This window comes from Erpetoichthys calabaricus, chromosome 3 (assembly GCF_900747795.2).
Source record: "Erpetoichthys calabaricus chromosome 3, fErpCal1.3, whole genome shotgun sequence".
Classification (NCBI taxonomy): Eukaryota; Metazoa; Chordata; class Cladistia; order Polypteriformes; family Polypteridae; genus Erpetoichthys; species Erpetoichthys calabaricus.
Window position 1 is genome coordinate 289588527 of NC_041396.2, and position 17384 is coordinate 289605910.

At 41.4% G+C, this 17384-nt stretch overlaps 1 protein-coding gene across 2 annotated transcripts in view; it reads right to left on the reverse strand.

Moving 5' to 3' along the window:
• Positions 1 to 16855: 16855 nt before the first annotated feature.
• Positions 16856 to 17384, reverse strand: part of pcbp2 (poly(rC) binding protein 2) — a 46084-nt gene continuing 45555 nt past the window's right edge. For both annotated transcript variants that reach the window (XM_028798494.2, XM_028798497.2), the window contains exon 13: positions 16856 to 17335. In XM_028798494.2, the coding sequence (XP_028654327.1) occupies positions 17299 to 17335 (37 nt within the window). In that variant the 3' untranslated portion in view covers positions 16856 to 17298. The remainder of the gene's footprint in view (positions 17336 to 17384) is intronic.

The window sequence follows — 17384 nt, forward strand, 5'->3', positions numbered from 1 at the left end:
TGAACAAAACGATTGCATAAAAATGTCAGGCAACTAAAGCAGTTTTTTAACACAATCCCTTCATTTCAGGGGTTCAAAAGTAATTGGACAAATTAAATAACTGGAAATCAAATGTTCATTTCTAATACTTGGTTGAAAACCCTTTGCTGGCAATGACAGCCTGAAGTCTTGAACTCATGGACATCACCAATGACCCAAAACATACAGCCAAAGCAACCCAGGAGTTTATTAAAGCAATGAAGTGGAAAATTCTGGAATGGCCAAGTCAGTCACCTGATCTTAACCCAATTGAGCAGGCAGTTCACTTGTTGAAGACTAAACTTCAGACAGAAAGGCGTTTTGAACCCGTGCCCGCTGGGCAGCCACGTGTGAGGATGACGCACGTTTAATACGGAGCGTTCGCCCGTGACACTCTGGGGCACCCCACTGTTAATACGGAGCTCCGTCCGTACTATTATGCGGTGCGTTGTGGACTACTGCGGACCCCGTAGTGTTTCCCGTTTCAGTTTGTATCTCGATCGGTCGAGCTTTTGTTTTTGAAGCTTTTGAATTCCGGTGTTCATTATCTGTAACCTGCTGTCCATGTGTCCGGCCCCCTCGTTTAACTGTTTATGACGTTTTACTTTGCTTTCTACTCTGTCTTTCATTTCTGATCTCGCTTTATTCTGCTTTTGTTTCAATGACACCTGGTCCGTGGTGAATATATTTTCCCTTTTTCGAGTAATAATTTTCATTTGTTTGCGATACTGTGATGTTTATCGTACTGTTAATAATGCATTAGTGTAATGTGATTTACCTATGCTGTATACTTTGGATGTGTGAGGATGACGTATGTTTAATACGGAGCGTCCGCCCGTGTCACTCTGGGTCTCCCCACTGTTACTACGAAGCTCTTTCCGAACTATTATGCGGTGCATTGTGGAGCACGGCGGACTCTGTAGTGTTTCCCGTTTCACTTCGTATCTCGTTTAGTCGAGCTCTTTCTTTTTGGAGCAGTGCCTGCCTGGTCTGCGGCATTTCAGATGCACGTTGTAGGCGCCTGCGTTCATTAATTATATCCAGGCAGGCGCGTGTTTGTATCTCGGTCACTCGAGCTGTGTCGTGTTGAATCCGTGCCTGCTTTGCCTACGCAGTTTGAGACGCGCGTTGTAGGCGTCCACGTTCATTAGATTTGTCCACGCGGGCTCGGTGTCGAAGCTATGTTAGTTGTTGAGCTGTTTGGTTTTGGAGCCGAGACAGTTTTGCTTCCGCGGTTTCAGACGCGTGTCCGTACCATCTCGGGTTTGATGTATGAACCTTTGTGGACTCCGTAGTGTGTCCCGTTTCACTCTGGGGCGGGGCGTTGACTCCTCTTGTTTTACTATGACTCCTCTTGCGCCTTCACAACGCATTAGTGCCACTCACAATATGGCGGCGACGCCTGCGCCTTCCGTATTATGTCAGTTTTTACCATGCTGTGTTGGCGCCTTTACCTTTTGTACTTTACCGCGCCTTCCGACGTATGATGTAGGCACCTGCACCTTCCGGGTCCGCCTGCGCTGTGTGGTGTGGACGTTTAACTGTCGTTGTTCCTGCCTGTATATTCTGTATCTCGGTGTGCATGTGTTTCGTGCCTAGGTTTTTTTGAAGCTGTTGCATTCCAGTTTTCATCAACTGTAACCCGCTCTCCATGTGTTCGTCCCCGTTCTTTAATCACTTTATAAAGTTTTACTTTGTTTCCTACTTTGTGTTTTATTTCTGACTTCGCTTTATCCTGCTTGCGGCATGTCAGACGGTTCGTAGTCTTTCTCGTTTTACTCTGGGGAGGGGGGCTTTGTGTGGCACTTGCGCACTGTCTTTTGCGTCCACGGGCAGGTCCCTGCGTCCATATCCGGTTTACCATTCTCGTTTAGTAATATGGATTATGTGCTAGGTTACAATGCAGTCAGAAGAAATCAATTGAATAATACATTATACTTAGTTAACTGGCCGCGAACAAATTACTCAGTCGAGGGTTGGCATAACGTGTTCCAGTCGTCTGTTGCGTGCCACCATCCCACCATTTACACATTGGTTGATCATTTCCGTCGTGAACAAGACTTAACAGAACAAACCATCAGTCGTATACAAAGCGGAATTACCAGCAGTCAGGCAGCCAGCAAGTCTAAATACGCTTAACTATCAAGACATCTTGCTGCAATTCTTCCTACATATGCAGGGCGTGATCTTAAGGACTATCTGCGTGCCATGTCTCATAATATTGACTTCTAAAATAAACATTATTATATATGCTTTAAACTAGTAATTCATTGGGCGGCACGGTGGCGCAGTGGGTAGCGCTGCTGCCTCGCAGTTGGGAGATCTGGGGACCTGGGTTCGCTTCCCGGGTCCACCCTGCGTGGAGTTTGCATGTTCTCCCCGTGTCTGCGTGGGTTTCCTCCGGGCGCTCCGGTTTCCTCCCACAGTCCAAAGACATGCAGGTTAGGTGGATTGGCAATTCTAAATTGGCCCTAGTGTGTGCTTGGTGTGTTTGTGTGTGTCCTGCGGTGGGTTGGCACCCTGCCCGGGATTGGTTCCTGCCTTGTGCCCTGTGTTGGCTGGGATTGGCTCCAGCAGACCCCCGTGACCCTGTGTTCGGATTCAGCGGGTTGGAAAATGGATGGATGGATAGTAATTCATTTTTAATGAAACTTTTGAACACTTTGTAAGTAGAAGATTTTGTGATTTTATTTACTTTTTCTTGTCATCGCGATTTTGTCGGTGCGATTTTGACGCCGTGTTTTAATCTGCGCTATTTTGTCGGCGCTCATATGTCTATTGCGCAAATGTCGGGTCACTCCACCGGGTATTTTCCATCTCCAACCCGCTATATCGTAACTACAGGGTCACGGGGAGTCTGCTGGAGCCAATCCCAGGGCGTAAGGCAGGAAACAAACCCCAAGCACACACTAGGGACAGCTGAGAATCGCCAATGTACCTAACCTGCATGTCTTTGGAGTGTGGGAGGAAACTCACACAAACACGGGGAGAACATGCAAACTCCACGTAGGGAGGACCCGGGAAACGAACCTGGGTCTCCTAACTGTGAGGCAGCAACGCTACCCACTGCGCCACCGTGCCGCCCCGCCGAGTATTTTTGACCTGCGCATTTGCTTTGCTCTCTTGCCAGATGCCGACACCATTCTACACATTGCCATTCTACTCACACACGTGCAGGGATTCGACATCAAGTCAACAAGTCTAACATTCTTCCCAGCAATAAGGGTCTTCCTTTAAAGTAAGTGAGTTTTGTCGACGTTTATGACTGGTTATCACCCTCTACGCAAATATCTGCCCTCAACTCCATTGTCAACAGAAGCTGACATCTGCACCAAAAGAGTTCATTCTGCCATGTTCAGTCTGGTAACTTTACTGATGGTGTCCAACCAGCGAATTCTTGGATGGCTGTTTTCCTCTAGGGAGTGCTAGCTCCCTGTTTGGAATAAGTTCTTTTGCAATTGCGGCATCTTAAGTAACCCGAAACTATCCATCCATCCATTATCCAACCTGCTATAACCTAACTACAGGGTCACGGGGGTCTGCTAGAGCCAATCCCAGACAACACAAGGCAGGAAACAAACCCCGGGCAGGGTGCCAGCCCACTGCAGACCTGAAACTATATAAATATAATATTAAAAGGCGATACCTCTCCTATAGTGATACGGCGATAAAAAATCACATAAGAGAAAATAGCTTTCTTTAATAACGATTTACGCAGCATAACAGATGAGTAAGCCAAGTTCTGTCCTGTTCTTCTTCTTCTGTCGCTTCCAGACGACGGCATATTTAGAATAAAATTTCCACGGGGGTTTTGCAACACGTGATTATTACACACTCTGATTGGCTGGCTGTCAATATGATGGATGAATTGGCTCAGACTCTTTAATCTGTTTGAGTACGTCCATTTCCCAAACAATAAAGTTTTTGATGTTTTAAGAACCTTCCTGTCCCAAGCTGTAGACTGGTTTGGTAATTTCTAGTCCCATGGACTCTCCTTCTGTTCACGGGTTGTAAAGTACAGTGGACCCTTGACTTACGAACTCAATTCGTTCGTAACTCAAGTTGGTTGTACGAGGGGGGACCCAAAAGTAACCAGAATTTTGTTGTTGTTAGGTTGGTACTTGTAGTACGTGGTTGGGCCGCTAGGGCGATCTAGTTACACTCCTCACAAGTCAGTCTGCCAAGTGCCATCAGTCTGGAAGGTTGTGCTTGTGTTCAGTGAATTTTTTTGTAAAAGTAGGTTGCGCAACAGTGTGAGAAGGAAACGCCGTGATTTGTGGGAGTCGGGCGATTGGTTCTTTCATCATGACAACGCTCCATCTCACACTGCTCTCAGCATTCGCCAATTTTTGTCAAGAAACGGTATGACAACCCTGAACCACCCACCCTACTCACCGGATTTAGCTCCGTGTGATTTCTTTTTGTTCCCTCGGATGAAAAAAGACTTGAAAGGAAGGCGTTTTGCTGACGTCGAAGAGGTAAAACAAGAAACGACCAGAGCATTAATGGGCATTACTTCAGACGAATTTAAAAAATGTTTCGAACAATGGAACAAACGGTTAGATAAGTGTATTTCCGACAATGGAGAGTACTTTGAAGGAGACTAATTGTAGTTTGTACAGAAAATTAAATTAAACACGTTTTAAAAATATCTTCGGTTATTTTTTGGTCCCCCCTCGTAAGTCAAGACTATTTTTCCCATAAGAAATAATGGAAATGCCCTTAATGCATTCTGAAACGCCCACAGCAACACTTACTTAACTTTTTTTTATTAAAAAAGGGTTGTATAATATGCATAATTTACCAAAAACACCAATATTTTTTCTAATGTACTAACCAAAAAGTTATAAAAAGTGTGTAGCCTACCAGAAACAACAATTTCATGCTGTACTCACCATTTAAGTTGTCATCTTTGGCGTGCAGGAAGGGAGGAGGAGGAGAATGAAATGGAAGGTGGTTATTGTTTGGAAGGAGCCTCCTTATAGAAATCTTTTCTTTGTAAAATTGTCGAGATGGTGGATTTCGACATGCTGTACATATTAGCGAGATCGGTCACACGAACGCCACTCTTATATTTCCACACAATTTCCTTCTTCGTTTCAATTGTGATCGCTTTCATTAAATTTGTTACCTTCTCTTCTCTTCCTTAGCAATTATCGAAATAAATTATATAAATCACTGCACTGAGCGAAATTACGTCCACAAACACATGTATCTGGGGGGTATTTTTCGTACGTGGATTAGTCGTTTAGCCGGATGTAATTGTTGACGATTTGGCCTGATCCTGGATCTGTCGGTTTTTCGAAACTCTTGCTGGATGTGTTGTCATAGCAACACATCCTAATCCTCAAACCTGCTCGGAGCAGGTTTGTTCTACGTAAACAAAGATTAGTTTACACACGTGATCAGTGACGGTGCGTGGAAGTCATCCAGTCATGGCTTCGCCGTTCATGAATGAGTGACCAATTGATATTGACCAATTGAGGGTTTTGCGCTATCGGCAAGATCCTTTATTGCTCCTGGAGGAAATTCTTTTCGAAAGATACCGCTTTAGCCGAAGGGGAATATTGTACCTCAAAGATTTATTAGCACCTTATATTCGAAGTCAAACTCGGCGAAGTCGGGCTCTCACAACCACACAGACAGTAGGCATTGCTTTGAGGTTTTTTACAAGCGGCACTTCTTTATATACTGTAGGCGATGCGGAAAATCTAACTAAAAGTGCAGTTTGCCAGGCAATTTGTAAAGTCTGTTTGGCTCTGAAATATTTCCTTCGGGTTTTAATTGTGTTTCCTGGACACCTGCGTGTGCAGACAATAAAAGAGGTGTTTCATGCCATTGCAGGTAGGTAATACACAGGCAAAAACACCCACAGTTCTGTGAAGAATCTCACAATCAGCCTAACATTCTCATTACCAGGATTTCCAAATGTGATTGGGGCACATGGGACTGATCAGAGTGGAGTTTGATCAAACATTATTTGGAAAATGTACCTCTCCTCCTGATGAATAATCAGACACAGTGTCTTCATCAAATATTTGACCTGCATCAATATCTCATTGGTCAGACACAGGTTCTAGGGATATGACATTCCCTGCAACTGACCCAACAAAAAAGAGGGCTATATGGAACATACCTATGGCACACATGGAGGACAAATATATGCAATGACCATCCTTTACCTGAAATGAAGTGACCACTGCATCCTGCCACTGGTTCTGAGGAGGAGTTTCCCCCTGGAATGCCCTCACAAACAGGGCGATGGGCATTTTGCTGGAGAGCCAACTCTTCTGCAGGGGTTAGGTCTGGACCGCATGGACCTCCAGCTGTTGTTTGCTTGTCTGCCTTCTTATTAGCTTTAAAAGTAATGTTTTTTTATATTATATATGACTAGGGGCTTCGCCCCCTGCTCGCTTCACTCGCCAACCCCCGTATTTGTTTTTCCGGATACACACTTTTAAGATTGTTTTTTCTTTGAATTGTTACTATTTCATTAGTTTCACTTTTATTTCAGAACTTCTGTAAAAACAATATTTGTAATCTTGCGAATACCAATATACTGAATCTTTTTAATGAGGTCAGGACAGGTTTCTCTGTTTGGAATTTCAGCACAGACAAAACAATCTACATCATCAGCAGTTAATAATTTTTTTTTACAAAGTAACAAAGTAAGTAGAGTTCTGCATTGGACTCCTGTCTGTAAAGTCGTGCTATTTTCCTCTCACAGTTCCAAAAATACATGGGGTTACCAAGGTGATACCCCAAGCTTTTGTCTAGGTTTTTGTACAAGGGCTAGACAGGACGTTTTTGACTCCTGGGGTAAATTTAGGTTTTTAAATAAGAAGACAGATAAATATATATACACTAACAAAGTAACCAATAAATGCATGTGCGGTAAACTCCGTTTTTGAAATTCTTAAGATTCTTTATTTGTCACATGCATAGTTATAAAGGACAACACACAGTGAAATGCATCCTGATCCGCTTATCAAAAACTGTACAAAGTTAGAAGAATGTCAGTTAGATTAACAAAAAGTCATAGATTGAAAGATAACAGTATAGTAGAACATAATAAATAAGTAAAATTATGTGAATAAAGTAGAATTAAGTGTTAAGGTGCAATAGTGTAGTAATTATTGTGCAAAACCAAAACTGGTGCATAGTTAAATGAGGCAGTTTGTTTGTTTGCGCTACTGCGATCTTTACTTTTTTATATTTTCTAATTTTCCTACTTTCATATCCTTTAACTTTCTCCACGTGTATAGCGCCGTTTTTTTTTTTTTTTTGAGCCTTTCTAATTTCCTGGTTTCATAATCTCTAACCTGCTCTGCATGTGTTTAGCGCCAACGTTTGTAAACGTCTTTATGAAGTTCTACTTTGTCTTTTACTCACTGTCATTTAATTAAGAGCCGGATTGGACGTGCTTTTTTTTCAATTCCACTTGTTCCAGGCTGATAATTACTTTCCTTATTTTCTGAATTTGCATCTCGATTATTCTTTTTTGCTCTTTTTTCTGTCCAACGCATTTGAGTCTCTTTTCTCAGCGCTTTTCTTTCTTCTTCATTTAATCGTCGATGTTTCATTTATAACGTACTGTCCTTATATGCTTTATATGCGCTGAGAGCCCTGGATCTGTGTGTGCTGAAATCCTTCACAAGACTGAATGTTTTGCTGCCTATTGTCCTATTTGATAGATTGTAAGTAGGGCGTGTCTTGAAAGAATCTCATGTTCTACGTCGTCGCGAGACGGTCCTGGGTGTCTTTTCCCTGCGCTTTTCTTTCTTCTTCATTTAGTCGTCGACGTTTCATTTCTACCCTATTCATTTCTACCATATTGACCTTATACTCCTTATATGCACTGAGAGCCCTGGAGCTGTGTGTGCTGCATGACTGCCTTTACACTACTGATTTGTTTTTTTTGATATTGCTTGTAAGTAGGGTGTGTCTTGCAAGCCTCTCGTTCTATATTCCCGTGAGACGCACCGTGGTGCGTCTCGCAGGTCTTTAAGTTATCTTCCGAGAAAGATCACGTATCGTAGACTATCAGGACAGGGGACAGGATTTCTTTTTATAATAGATAATTTATGTCAACAATTCTTTAAATAGTTATATACCAATATTTACCAGTTTGAAGTATATTCTTGTACTTCACTTTAACCTGTTCCCATGTTCTCCTTGTGCTCACGTTTGATCTGGAATTATGACATATTAAATAATAATTAATCTGACACATAGGAAATGAAACGCTGCATTCAGTAAGTACAATGCACACTACTTAGCGTTTAATTTGTCGGCCAGTTTTTGCCAGCCTTCTTTTCTGGTCTGGGCTGCTTTTGCAGTGTTACCGCTTGTGCATATTAAATCTTGAAATTCTTCATGTCCTTCGAATAAAAGGTCTTGCGCCACGTGTGTGAAAAAAAAATGCGCCCGTTCTTTTGTCATTTTGTTACAGCCTATCAAAGACTTGCTGAACATGTTTTCTAGACTCAATATATATGGGCTTTTCTCTCAGCGCGGGCGCACGCATTCATCTCGGATGATTAGATCCAGCTAAACTAATCTAATACACGGCTGCGTTTGACAAACCGACCTATCCCGGATGAGTGTCACCGGCATTAACTTATCCAAGATGAGGCACCTGACCTCGGATGATTTAAGCGACGTTCGAAAAATACCCCCCTGGGCTCCGACTGACGCTTACAAATGCTCTCGGCTGTTTGTTTACAATCGCACAAGCGGATACACGTGACCGCATTTGGGTTGTAACACAAGACGTTGGTTATAATTCAAAACAAAAATTTTGGTTGTAAACCAATTTGTTCGCATGTCAGGCTGGTCGTATATCAAGGGTCGACTGTAATCGAATACAACATGAAGCATCGGCATGTCTTCCTCTCCCAAGTTGTAAACCCATTTAGTCCCGGGTGTCCATCTCTTCACAGGTGATAAAATCATCAATAACAGCTTGAGGCGTCTCCTGGATTCCTGGGGGGTATTTTTCGTATGTCGCTTAAATCATCCGAGATCAGGTGCCTCATCTTGGATAAGTTAATGCCGGTGACACTCATCCGGGATAGGTCGCTTTTTCAAACGCAGCCGTGTATTAGATTAGTCGAGCTGGATCTAATCATCCGAGATGAATGTGTGCGCCCGCGCTGAGTGAAAAGCCTATATACAGTATATTGAGTCTAGAAAACATGATCAGCAAGTCTTTGATAGGCTGTAACAAAATGACAAAAGAACGGGTGCATTTTTTTTTTCACACATGCGGCGCAAGACCTTTTATTCGAAGGACATGAAGAATTTCAAGATTTAATATGCACAAGGAGTAACACTGCAAAAGCAGCCCAGACCAGAAAAGACGGCTGTCAAAAAGTGGCCGACAAATTAAACTCTAAGTAGTGTGCATTGTACTTACTGAATGCAGCGTTTCATTTCCTATGTGTCAGATTAATTATTATTTAATATGTCATAATTCCAGATCAAACGTGAGCACAAGGAGAATATGGGAACAGGTTAAAGTGAAGTACAAGAATATACATCAAACTGGTAAATATTGGTATATAACTATTTAAAGAATTGTTGACATAAATAATCATATATAATATAAAAAACATTAATTTTAAAGCTAATAAGAAGGCAGACAAGCAAAAAGCAGGTGGAGGTCCACGCGGTCCAGACCTAACCCCTGCAGAAGAGTTGGCTCTCCAGCAAAATGCCCATCGCCCCGTTTCTGAGGGCGTTCCAGGGGGAAACTCCTCCTCAGAACCAGTGGCAGGATGCAGTGGTCACTTCATTTCAGGTAAAGGATGGTCATTGCATATATTTGTCCTCCATGTGTGCCATAGGTATGTTCCATTTAGCCCTTTTTTTGTTGGGTCAGTTGCAGGGAATGTCATATCCCTTGAACCTGTGTCTGACCAACAAGATATTCACGAAGGTCAAATATTTGATGAAGACACTGTGTCTCATTATTCATCAGCGCTTGTGGTGAATCCTCTAACATTACGCCACGGGGGTTGGTTCACTTATTTGACAGGGTGAAGACTGGAGTATTACATCCACAGGTCTGAGTCGCTATCTGATTATTTAGGTGGTTACCTTACACTTGTGCATATTTACGGCGAAAACCGTGTCGTTTTCTCTTTGTATTATTTGGCAGATACCGTATGACAGATCTATGAGCTGCTCCTTGCAACTGAGAGGATGTGGCGGATGTCTGCTGACAGGCTGACCAAACACAAGCGTTACCTGGTAGATGACCATCCAAATAATCAGACTGCGATTCAGAATTACTAACCAAGTAATACACAAGCTTTTGCATCAAAGTTTTTGTTTTAAAATCCCACCTTTGAGTGGGAATCTGCATACACGCATTTTGGGGCCTTTTTTTTTGAGCCCCTGCTTGCTTTGGGGGCATGTCCCCTTAAGTTTTTGGTTCCGCATATGCTCAGTTGGACTGAAATTAGGTGACTGGCTTGGACATTCAAGAGTTGTCCATTGTTTTAGCTTTTGATAAACTCCTGGGTTGCTTCAGCAGTGTGTTTGGTCTCATTATCTTGTTGGAGGATGAAGTGCCGTCCAGCGAGTTTGGAACCTGAGCAGATCAGATGTTTCTACACACTTCAGAATTCACTGTGCCACTGCCGTCAGCAGTCCCATCATCAATGTGTGCCAGTCTCTGTGGCAGCCATACATGCCCAAGCCGTGACACCCCCACCACCATGTTTAACACATGAGGTGGTCTGCTTTGAATCTTGGGCAGTTCCTTTGGGTCTCCACACTTTGCTCTCGCCATCACTCTGATCAGGTTCATCTTTGTCTCATTTGTCCACAGAACCTTCTTCTAGAAACCTGCGGGCTCTTTGAAGTCCTTTTTGTCACAAACTGTAATCTGGACATATCCTGTTTTTATGCAGTGTGGCCTCTGTGTTTCTGTTCACGAAGACTTCTGCTGATAATCTTCTCTGACACGTCCACGTCGGTCCCCTGAAGACCGTCTCTGATCTGATTTCTTGACCATAGTGTCATCAGCAGGTCATTCCTTGGCCGGGATTCCTGAGCTCATCAGTGTGCTCTTTCTTCTTGTTCATGATATTCCAGACCAGGGGTGGCCAACTCCGATCCTGGAGGGCCCCAATAAATTTAGTTCATTTGCTATTTAAGGCCCTGAGTAACATCAGTCCTGGAGATTTCAGGTTTTTGTTCCAACCCAATTGTTTCATGAGAAATCATTCATTGCTGATGAGGTGCTTATAGCTCAAGTGACATTTTTCTGCTTCATTTTATTGGTCTTGTTTGAACCCTTGTTTATTTTTGTCTTAAACAGCTGTATTCGTTGTTTTAACTGCCCCTTATTAGCACTAAATGACAAAGGAACCAGCAGTTCTCCATCCTGCTTGTCTTCATTTCTACCCGTGTGTATTCATTATGATCTATTTGGTTTAATTAAGTACTCAGAAGGAAACTGAAGAGAAAGTGAAAAACAGAAAACTACTCCTCCGTTTTAGACTTCAAATCATTTGGATGACACATGTATCATTAGAACGGGGAAATCTGTGTTTTAAGAATTCACTGACATTTTAGAGTTAAAACACTAACAAGCCATGAAATTAAATCAGATTTGTTATTGGTGATGATTGACCTTTTAATTAAGCAACTGGGTCAGAACAAAACCAGCAGCGACTGTGGCCCACCAGGATCAGAGTTGGCTACCCCTGTTCCAGTCAGTTGATTTTGGTCATTCTAAGGTTTGGCCGATGCCTCTAATGACTTCTTTGTCTTTCATTGGCACAGCTCTTGTCCTCCTGTTGAACAATGTTGACTACAGACTCTTAAGGTAGACGCAAGCTGAGGTATTTGCTGAAGCCTTGAAATCCACCTGAGGAATCAGACACTTGTGACGGTAATTGTCCCAAACATTATGGTGCCCTGAAATGGTGGGACCGTGTAGAAAAAGTGCTGTCATTTATACATGCTGTAGTCGAAATGTCTGTAAATCCCCTTAAATGAAACTCTGCAATGTGCACCTATATTGTCTGAATTGTTTGATTTGTAAATCAAGAAAAAATGTGTTTGGGGGGCACTGCATTATTTTTCTGATCCCCAACCCCTTTACTCACGCAACAGCTGTTCATAGCGGTAACACACCTGCAGTCATGCGCTCCGACCTCAGTGCAGGACACGGGATGGGGAGGAGGAGTTGGACATCTGAGTATTACCATATATGGAAAGCATGTCATTAGCTGTGTATTTATTTAATTAGCTAATTTTATTTGATTATTCAATATTTTATCTCAGCTACTGTATTTAATTTATTTAAATAAATTAAATCATTACTGCACCAGGCAAGTACCTTCCTTTTTACAAGAATACGATGGTTGCTCTCATATGCCAAAACTGCTGCATAGCATCTTGCTTTCGGACCCTCAGTTACGGCAGCTCACTTTCCTTGCACCTTGAAATATTAAGTTACACAATGTTCAATAAAGTGAAAAAATGAAAAGCAACTTACCTTAGGATAGTAAAGTATGAAAGATGGCTCCATGACACACACAGTATCAGTGGCTGATAGAGTAATGAACTTTAAATCTCTACTGGGTTCTTTGAAGAATGTTGTTTGCTAAATCTGAACTCCAATTAGTCACAAACCTTTCACAGCAATTTCAAGCACAACACTGTAATTATGGAATAAAAAAGGCATTTTAGGTAAACTAGTCATTTATGCAAGTTGTGCTGGTGTGATTAGCTTTGCGTTGAGAATATTGTGTTGTTTAACACCAGAAAAGAGGAAGCTGGAAGAATGGAGATGGGCTTTGGAAAATAGAGTTGAAGATAAATAGGAAGAAGATGACAAAATATGTGATGTATAATGATGATCAGGGTTCAGAGGTGAGCCTGCAAGGAGAACCACTGAAAAGAGTGGATGTTTAAACATTTACAATCAGTGGTAGAATAAGACTGAAAACTAGAAGCAGGGATAACCCAGAGTGCAGTGTGGATGGAGCAATTGGACGAAGGTCTCAGAAGTGTTGTGAGAGCAAAGAATTAAGGCAGAGGTTAAAGGGGAGTTTTTTTAAGACAGTAACAACACCACCAATGAAGCATAGAGCCGAGACATGAGCAGTAAGCAGCAGGAGATGAAGTGAGATGTAGCAGACATAAGAATGATGACACAGATGTGTGGCATTACAAAGAAGGCCAGAATAAGAAATGAGACAATCAGAGGGACAACAAAAAAAGAAGAAATGGACAGGAAATGATGAAGTGGTATGGACATGATGAGGAGAGATGAGAAATATGTGGGCAAAAGAGTGATGGGAATGGAAGTGCTGGGCAGGAGAAAGCGAGGGAGACCAAAACAGAAGTGGATGGATAAAGTTAAGGAAGATCTGAAGGAAAGGGTTGTGATTGGTCAAGAGGTGGAGAACCGAGCTGAATGGACAAAGTCAATTAACCCCACATAATAACAAGGAATGCGGTGGGTTGGCACCCTGCCCAGGATTGGTTCCTGCCTTGTGCCCTGTGTTGGCTGGGATTGGCTCCAGCAGACCCCCGTGACCCTGTGTTCGGATTCAGCGGGTTGGAAAATGGATGGATAGTAAGAAGCAAAAGATGAAAAGGGAGAAAACGACTCCCATTTTCATTTATTTTTGAATACAACTGTTGCATTCAAACAGCTAACCAAGACTCAGAATGCACATATTATGCCAGCCGTACATTTCCTTACTTGTGGTGCTGCCCTGTTAAATGCCCTTTGTGAGTTTTCAGTGCTCTGCTGTTAATGAGCATTCACGTCGCCTAGATGCTAAATCTCCAAGCACCACACGACTAACTACGGACGAAATCAGCTGGGCCTTGGTCTCCTACCAAGGGCCTTCAACTGCTAGGATCAAACCATGTAGTCTGGTATGTATGCGATGCCAATGGTTTTTTGCCCTTGTGTATTTTTTTTTATTTCCATTTAATTGATATTTGTTATGTTCCTTGCCCTCTATTCATTGAGCCTTGGGTAGAGGGCAGACACTGCAGCTGGCAGACCATCCCAGTGTTATTTAATGGTCCAGCAGTCTATTAATTGGCTGCCATACCATTAGTTCCTACTGCTGTTTTCTAGTCCCATTTTGATGTTTATAAAGTATTCTGTTCTGAGCCTTTGGTGTTTGAACTTGTTTAAAGACTAACAACAGGATTACAGATGAGCATTGCTGACTTTGGTTTGCCAGTTTATGGTGTACCTTTCCAAACTTCACTTTCGAACAGTGTTTTTTCTGTACCCCTCCACCGCCCCCCTCAACCAACCACCTACCTACCTTTTTTTGTTGGAGTAAAAAGCTAATTTCTAGGCTTTAGTGTAACTCAAATTATTGGTATGCCTCCCAAGGAATTTTGACATAAGCCACACATTTATGAAAGCCAGCAAATCTCAAACTGCTACCATTTTCCAGTAGCCATTTATTGCATACTGGCTATGTTACCAATCCAAGCTTTTACCCTGCATGGAGCTTCAGCACCTTTCCTTGGTATCTTGGGGTGTCTGAACCTCTCTTGCCTGGCACACCCTCTGTCCAACACATTCCTGTAAAGCCTGCTCCTCAGATTTCTAGGGGCCTTGTTTAATGTCTGCTTTAATGTGAACCATTTCTGAAGGGGATTATTAGTTTGTCTCCCCCCCCTTCCCCCTTTTACTCTTCTGATCATGTCACCAAAACAAATCTGACCAATCAGATTGCTCTGAGGGTGATCACACACACATTTGCATTGTATTACATAATAGTAGATGCTACAGGATCAGAGGAAGATTTCAGCACTCAGCCAACACTGAAACAATAGCGGGACTCCCAATTATGAAAGAGTACTCTCAAAACTCCTAGAATGAGCACGAGTGAGGAAAGGGAGATGAAAGTCTCCATTTACTTCTGCGTTCCACATCAGCCCTGCTTGCAGGGCCCAACTTGATTCTCTGCAGCACAGCACGCAATCTTATTGATGCAAGTGGGCAAGAAGGATGAAGCAATTGAAACGCAAGACTAAAATGATGACTTTTTAAAAAGGATTTATTTCAGCTGTTGCATAACTTAAGAGATCTGAAGTTGAGAGAAATGGTACTAGGATTAAAAGAGCTAAACGCAATAAAAATCAACAGGACCAGAAAACCTTTACTCTTAGGGGAATATATAAAAATTAAGTGAACGTGCGTTTTTCAGAAATCAAAATGGTGGTCATGTTCATCGAGCTAGAGTGTTAAGCTTACCATGTGTCATGAGTAAATTAATGGAAGTATGTGTTAAAGACTGAGCATCACTCCTCAAGCACAGGGAAATTAGTGAAGAATGAGCAGGTGTATAGAAAGAACGATCATTTTTAAGCTTAGAATTCTATAAAGGACACAACAAAACCATTTAAAGACAGTCAGATGAATGTTATTTAACTTGAAAAGTTTTGCTAAAATCACCTTTTCTTTCTTAGGTGGTATCTTAACTACGAGAAGTAAGACTGAAAAGGTATTAGACCAAAAAAAAATGGTCAAGGTACAAGGAAGTTTTCCAAATTAGATGTTGCCTACACATTTAGTGAATGGCTGCTGCTCTCACTTATGTTCTTCATTAAAACAGACTGATAGTTTGAAGTTGTGTGCAAACTTGCTCCTACCCAAGTGAAACCGAAGATGCCATAAAGCAGAATACAGACTGGGGTAAAACACATTTAACGATAATATCAAGTGTTGCAAAGATAGCAAAAACAGGTGGTCTAAAACTTGGCAATACCTTGTGAAGTGTTATACTGGACTCATCGCGGTCCAGATCCATCATCTACAAAGACTTAAAGCTAAGGGATGTTTGACACAGTGTGCTATGTAACCCAACACAAGTCAAGTCAAGGGGGGGTTATTCTTTAAATGTGCACAAGACTAGTGAGACCTCACTTAAAGTAGTATGTGCAGCTATGGTCACCACATTATTAAAAAAGCTATCACAATGCTTCAGAAAGTCCAAAGAAAAAAATCGACCAACTGCATGACTATGGAAAGATAGAAAGTTGAACCTTTTCAGTTGAAGCAAGCACATACAACAAAATATAAGAGTTCAGAACTGTGAAGGGAGTTAGTAGAATGAATTCCAGCTGTAACTTTAAAATGGGTACTTTATCTAGAACAGAGTGCAGGACAGAAGCAAGTTTAAAGGTAAACTTCATACAGAAATACCTTAGGCTTGTTTTTGGTGACAGTAGTGCTTTGGGGACCTTCAAATCCTGACATGATATTTTGTACAAGATGGGTAAACAGGGACTGAAAAATTTTGGGATGAATGATCAGTTCTTGTCAAAACCATTGTTAGGTACTTTTTTGATATAGCATACATATGCATTCAGGAGAGGTCCAATTGATAGAAGTTTTTTTTAAATAAACTCAATTTTACAAACAGACACTTCTAATAGGAACATGAAATAAATTGGAGTGGAACACAAAAAACTTAACAGCTCTGTCAGTGCCAAAAAAGAACTAAGACTTTATATATTATATATATAAAAAAAAAAAAGCTTAAACTACTGAGAAAATATTCTCAACACCCGTAAACAAGCCCCTTCCCAATTAACCAGGCACATGTACATTCTCAATTTAAGCAATTTCCACTCTTGGAATCATTATTAAATCTATATTTTCTACATAAATTTCTACACCTAAAAAAACATTTGAAAGTTATTTTGAGCTCCTAAATGTCTAAGCCACTCTTGTAAACCCAACAGTGGACAACCAAGAGGAACACCCATCAAGGGGCAAACTGTATACATCCAAGCAAAAAGTTATTCTTTGGAAAAATTAAATACACAGCACATGTAAAAAGGCAAATTCAGTTCATCTATTTATTATATTTTTTTTTTTGTTTTTTTTTCTTTTGTTTTTCTTTTTTTTTGTTTTTTTATTTTATAGAAAAATCTGACATAACAAGAGCTAAACTTGACCCTATTCAGATTTTTCACTTCTACACTTCAGGATGGTAGAACAGAAATTCAATGTGAACAAAAGGCAAAAAATAAAATAAGTAGTAAATATAATTTTCCTTTTTCTTCAGCAAAGGTACATTAAAACCACTGAACAGATGCAAGGTAATTAAAAAGTTGAATAATTGAGGGGGAAAAAATAAAAGGCTGATGAACTGATGGGTGGGCATGACAAAAAAAGTTAAAATTGGAATAGCAAAAATTGTTCCGTTGTAACTACATTGGAGAATTATATGGGCATATGGATGCTACTGCTGATGGGTAACTTGAGCTTGCTCATTAGTTGCTTCCCAATCCTGATGCTTCAGACGACAGCCTAAAATAAGAAAAACACACAATGGGAAAGGGAAGAGAGGAAAAAGAAA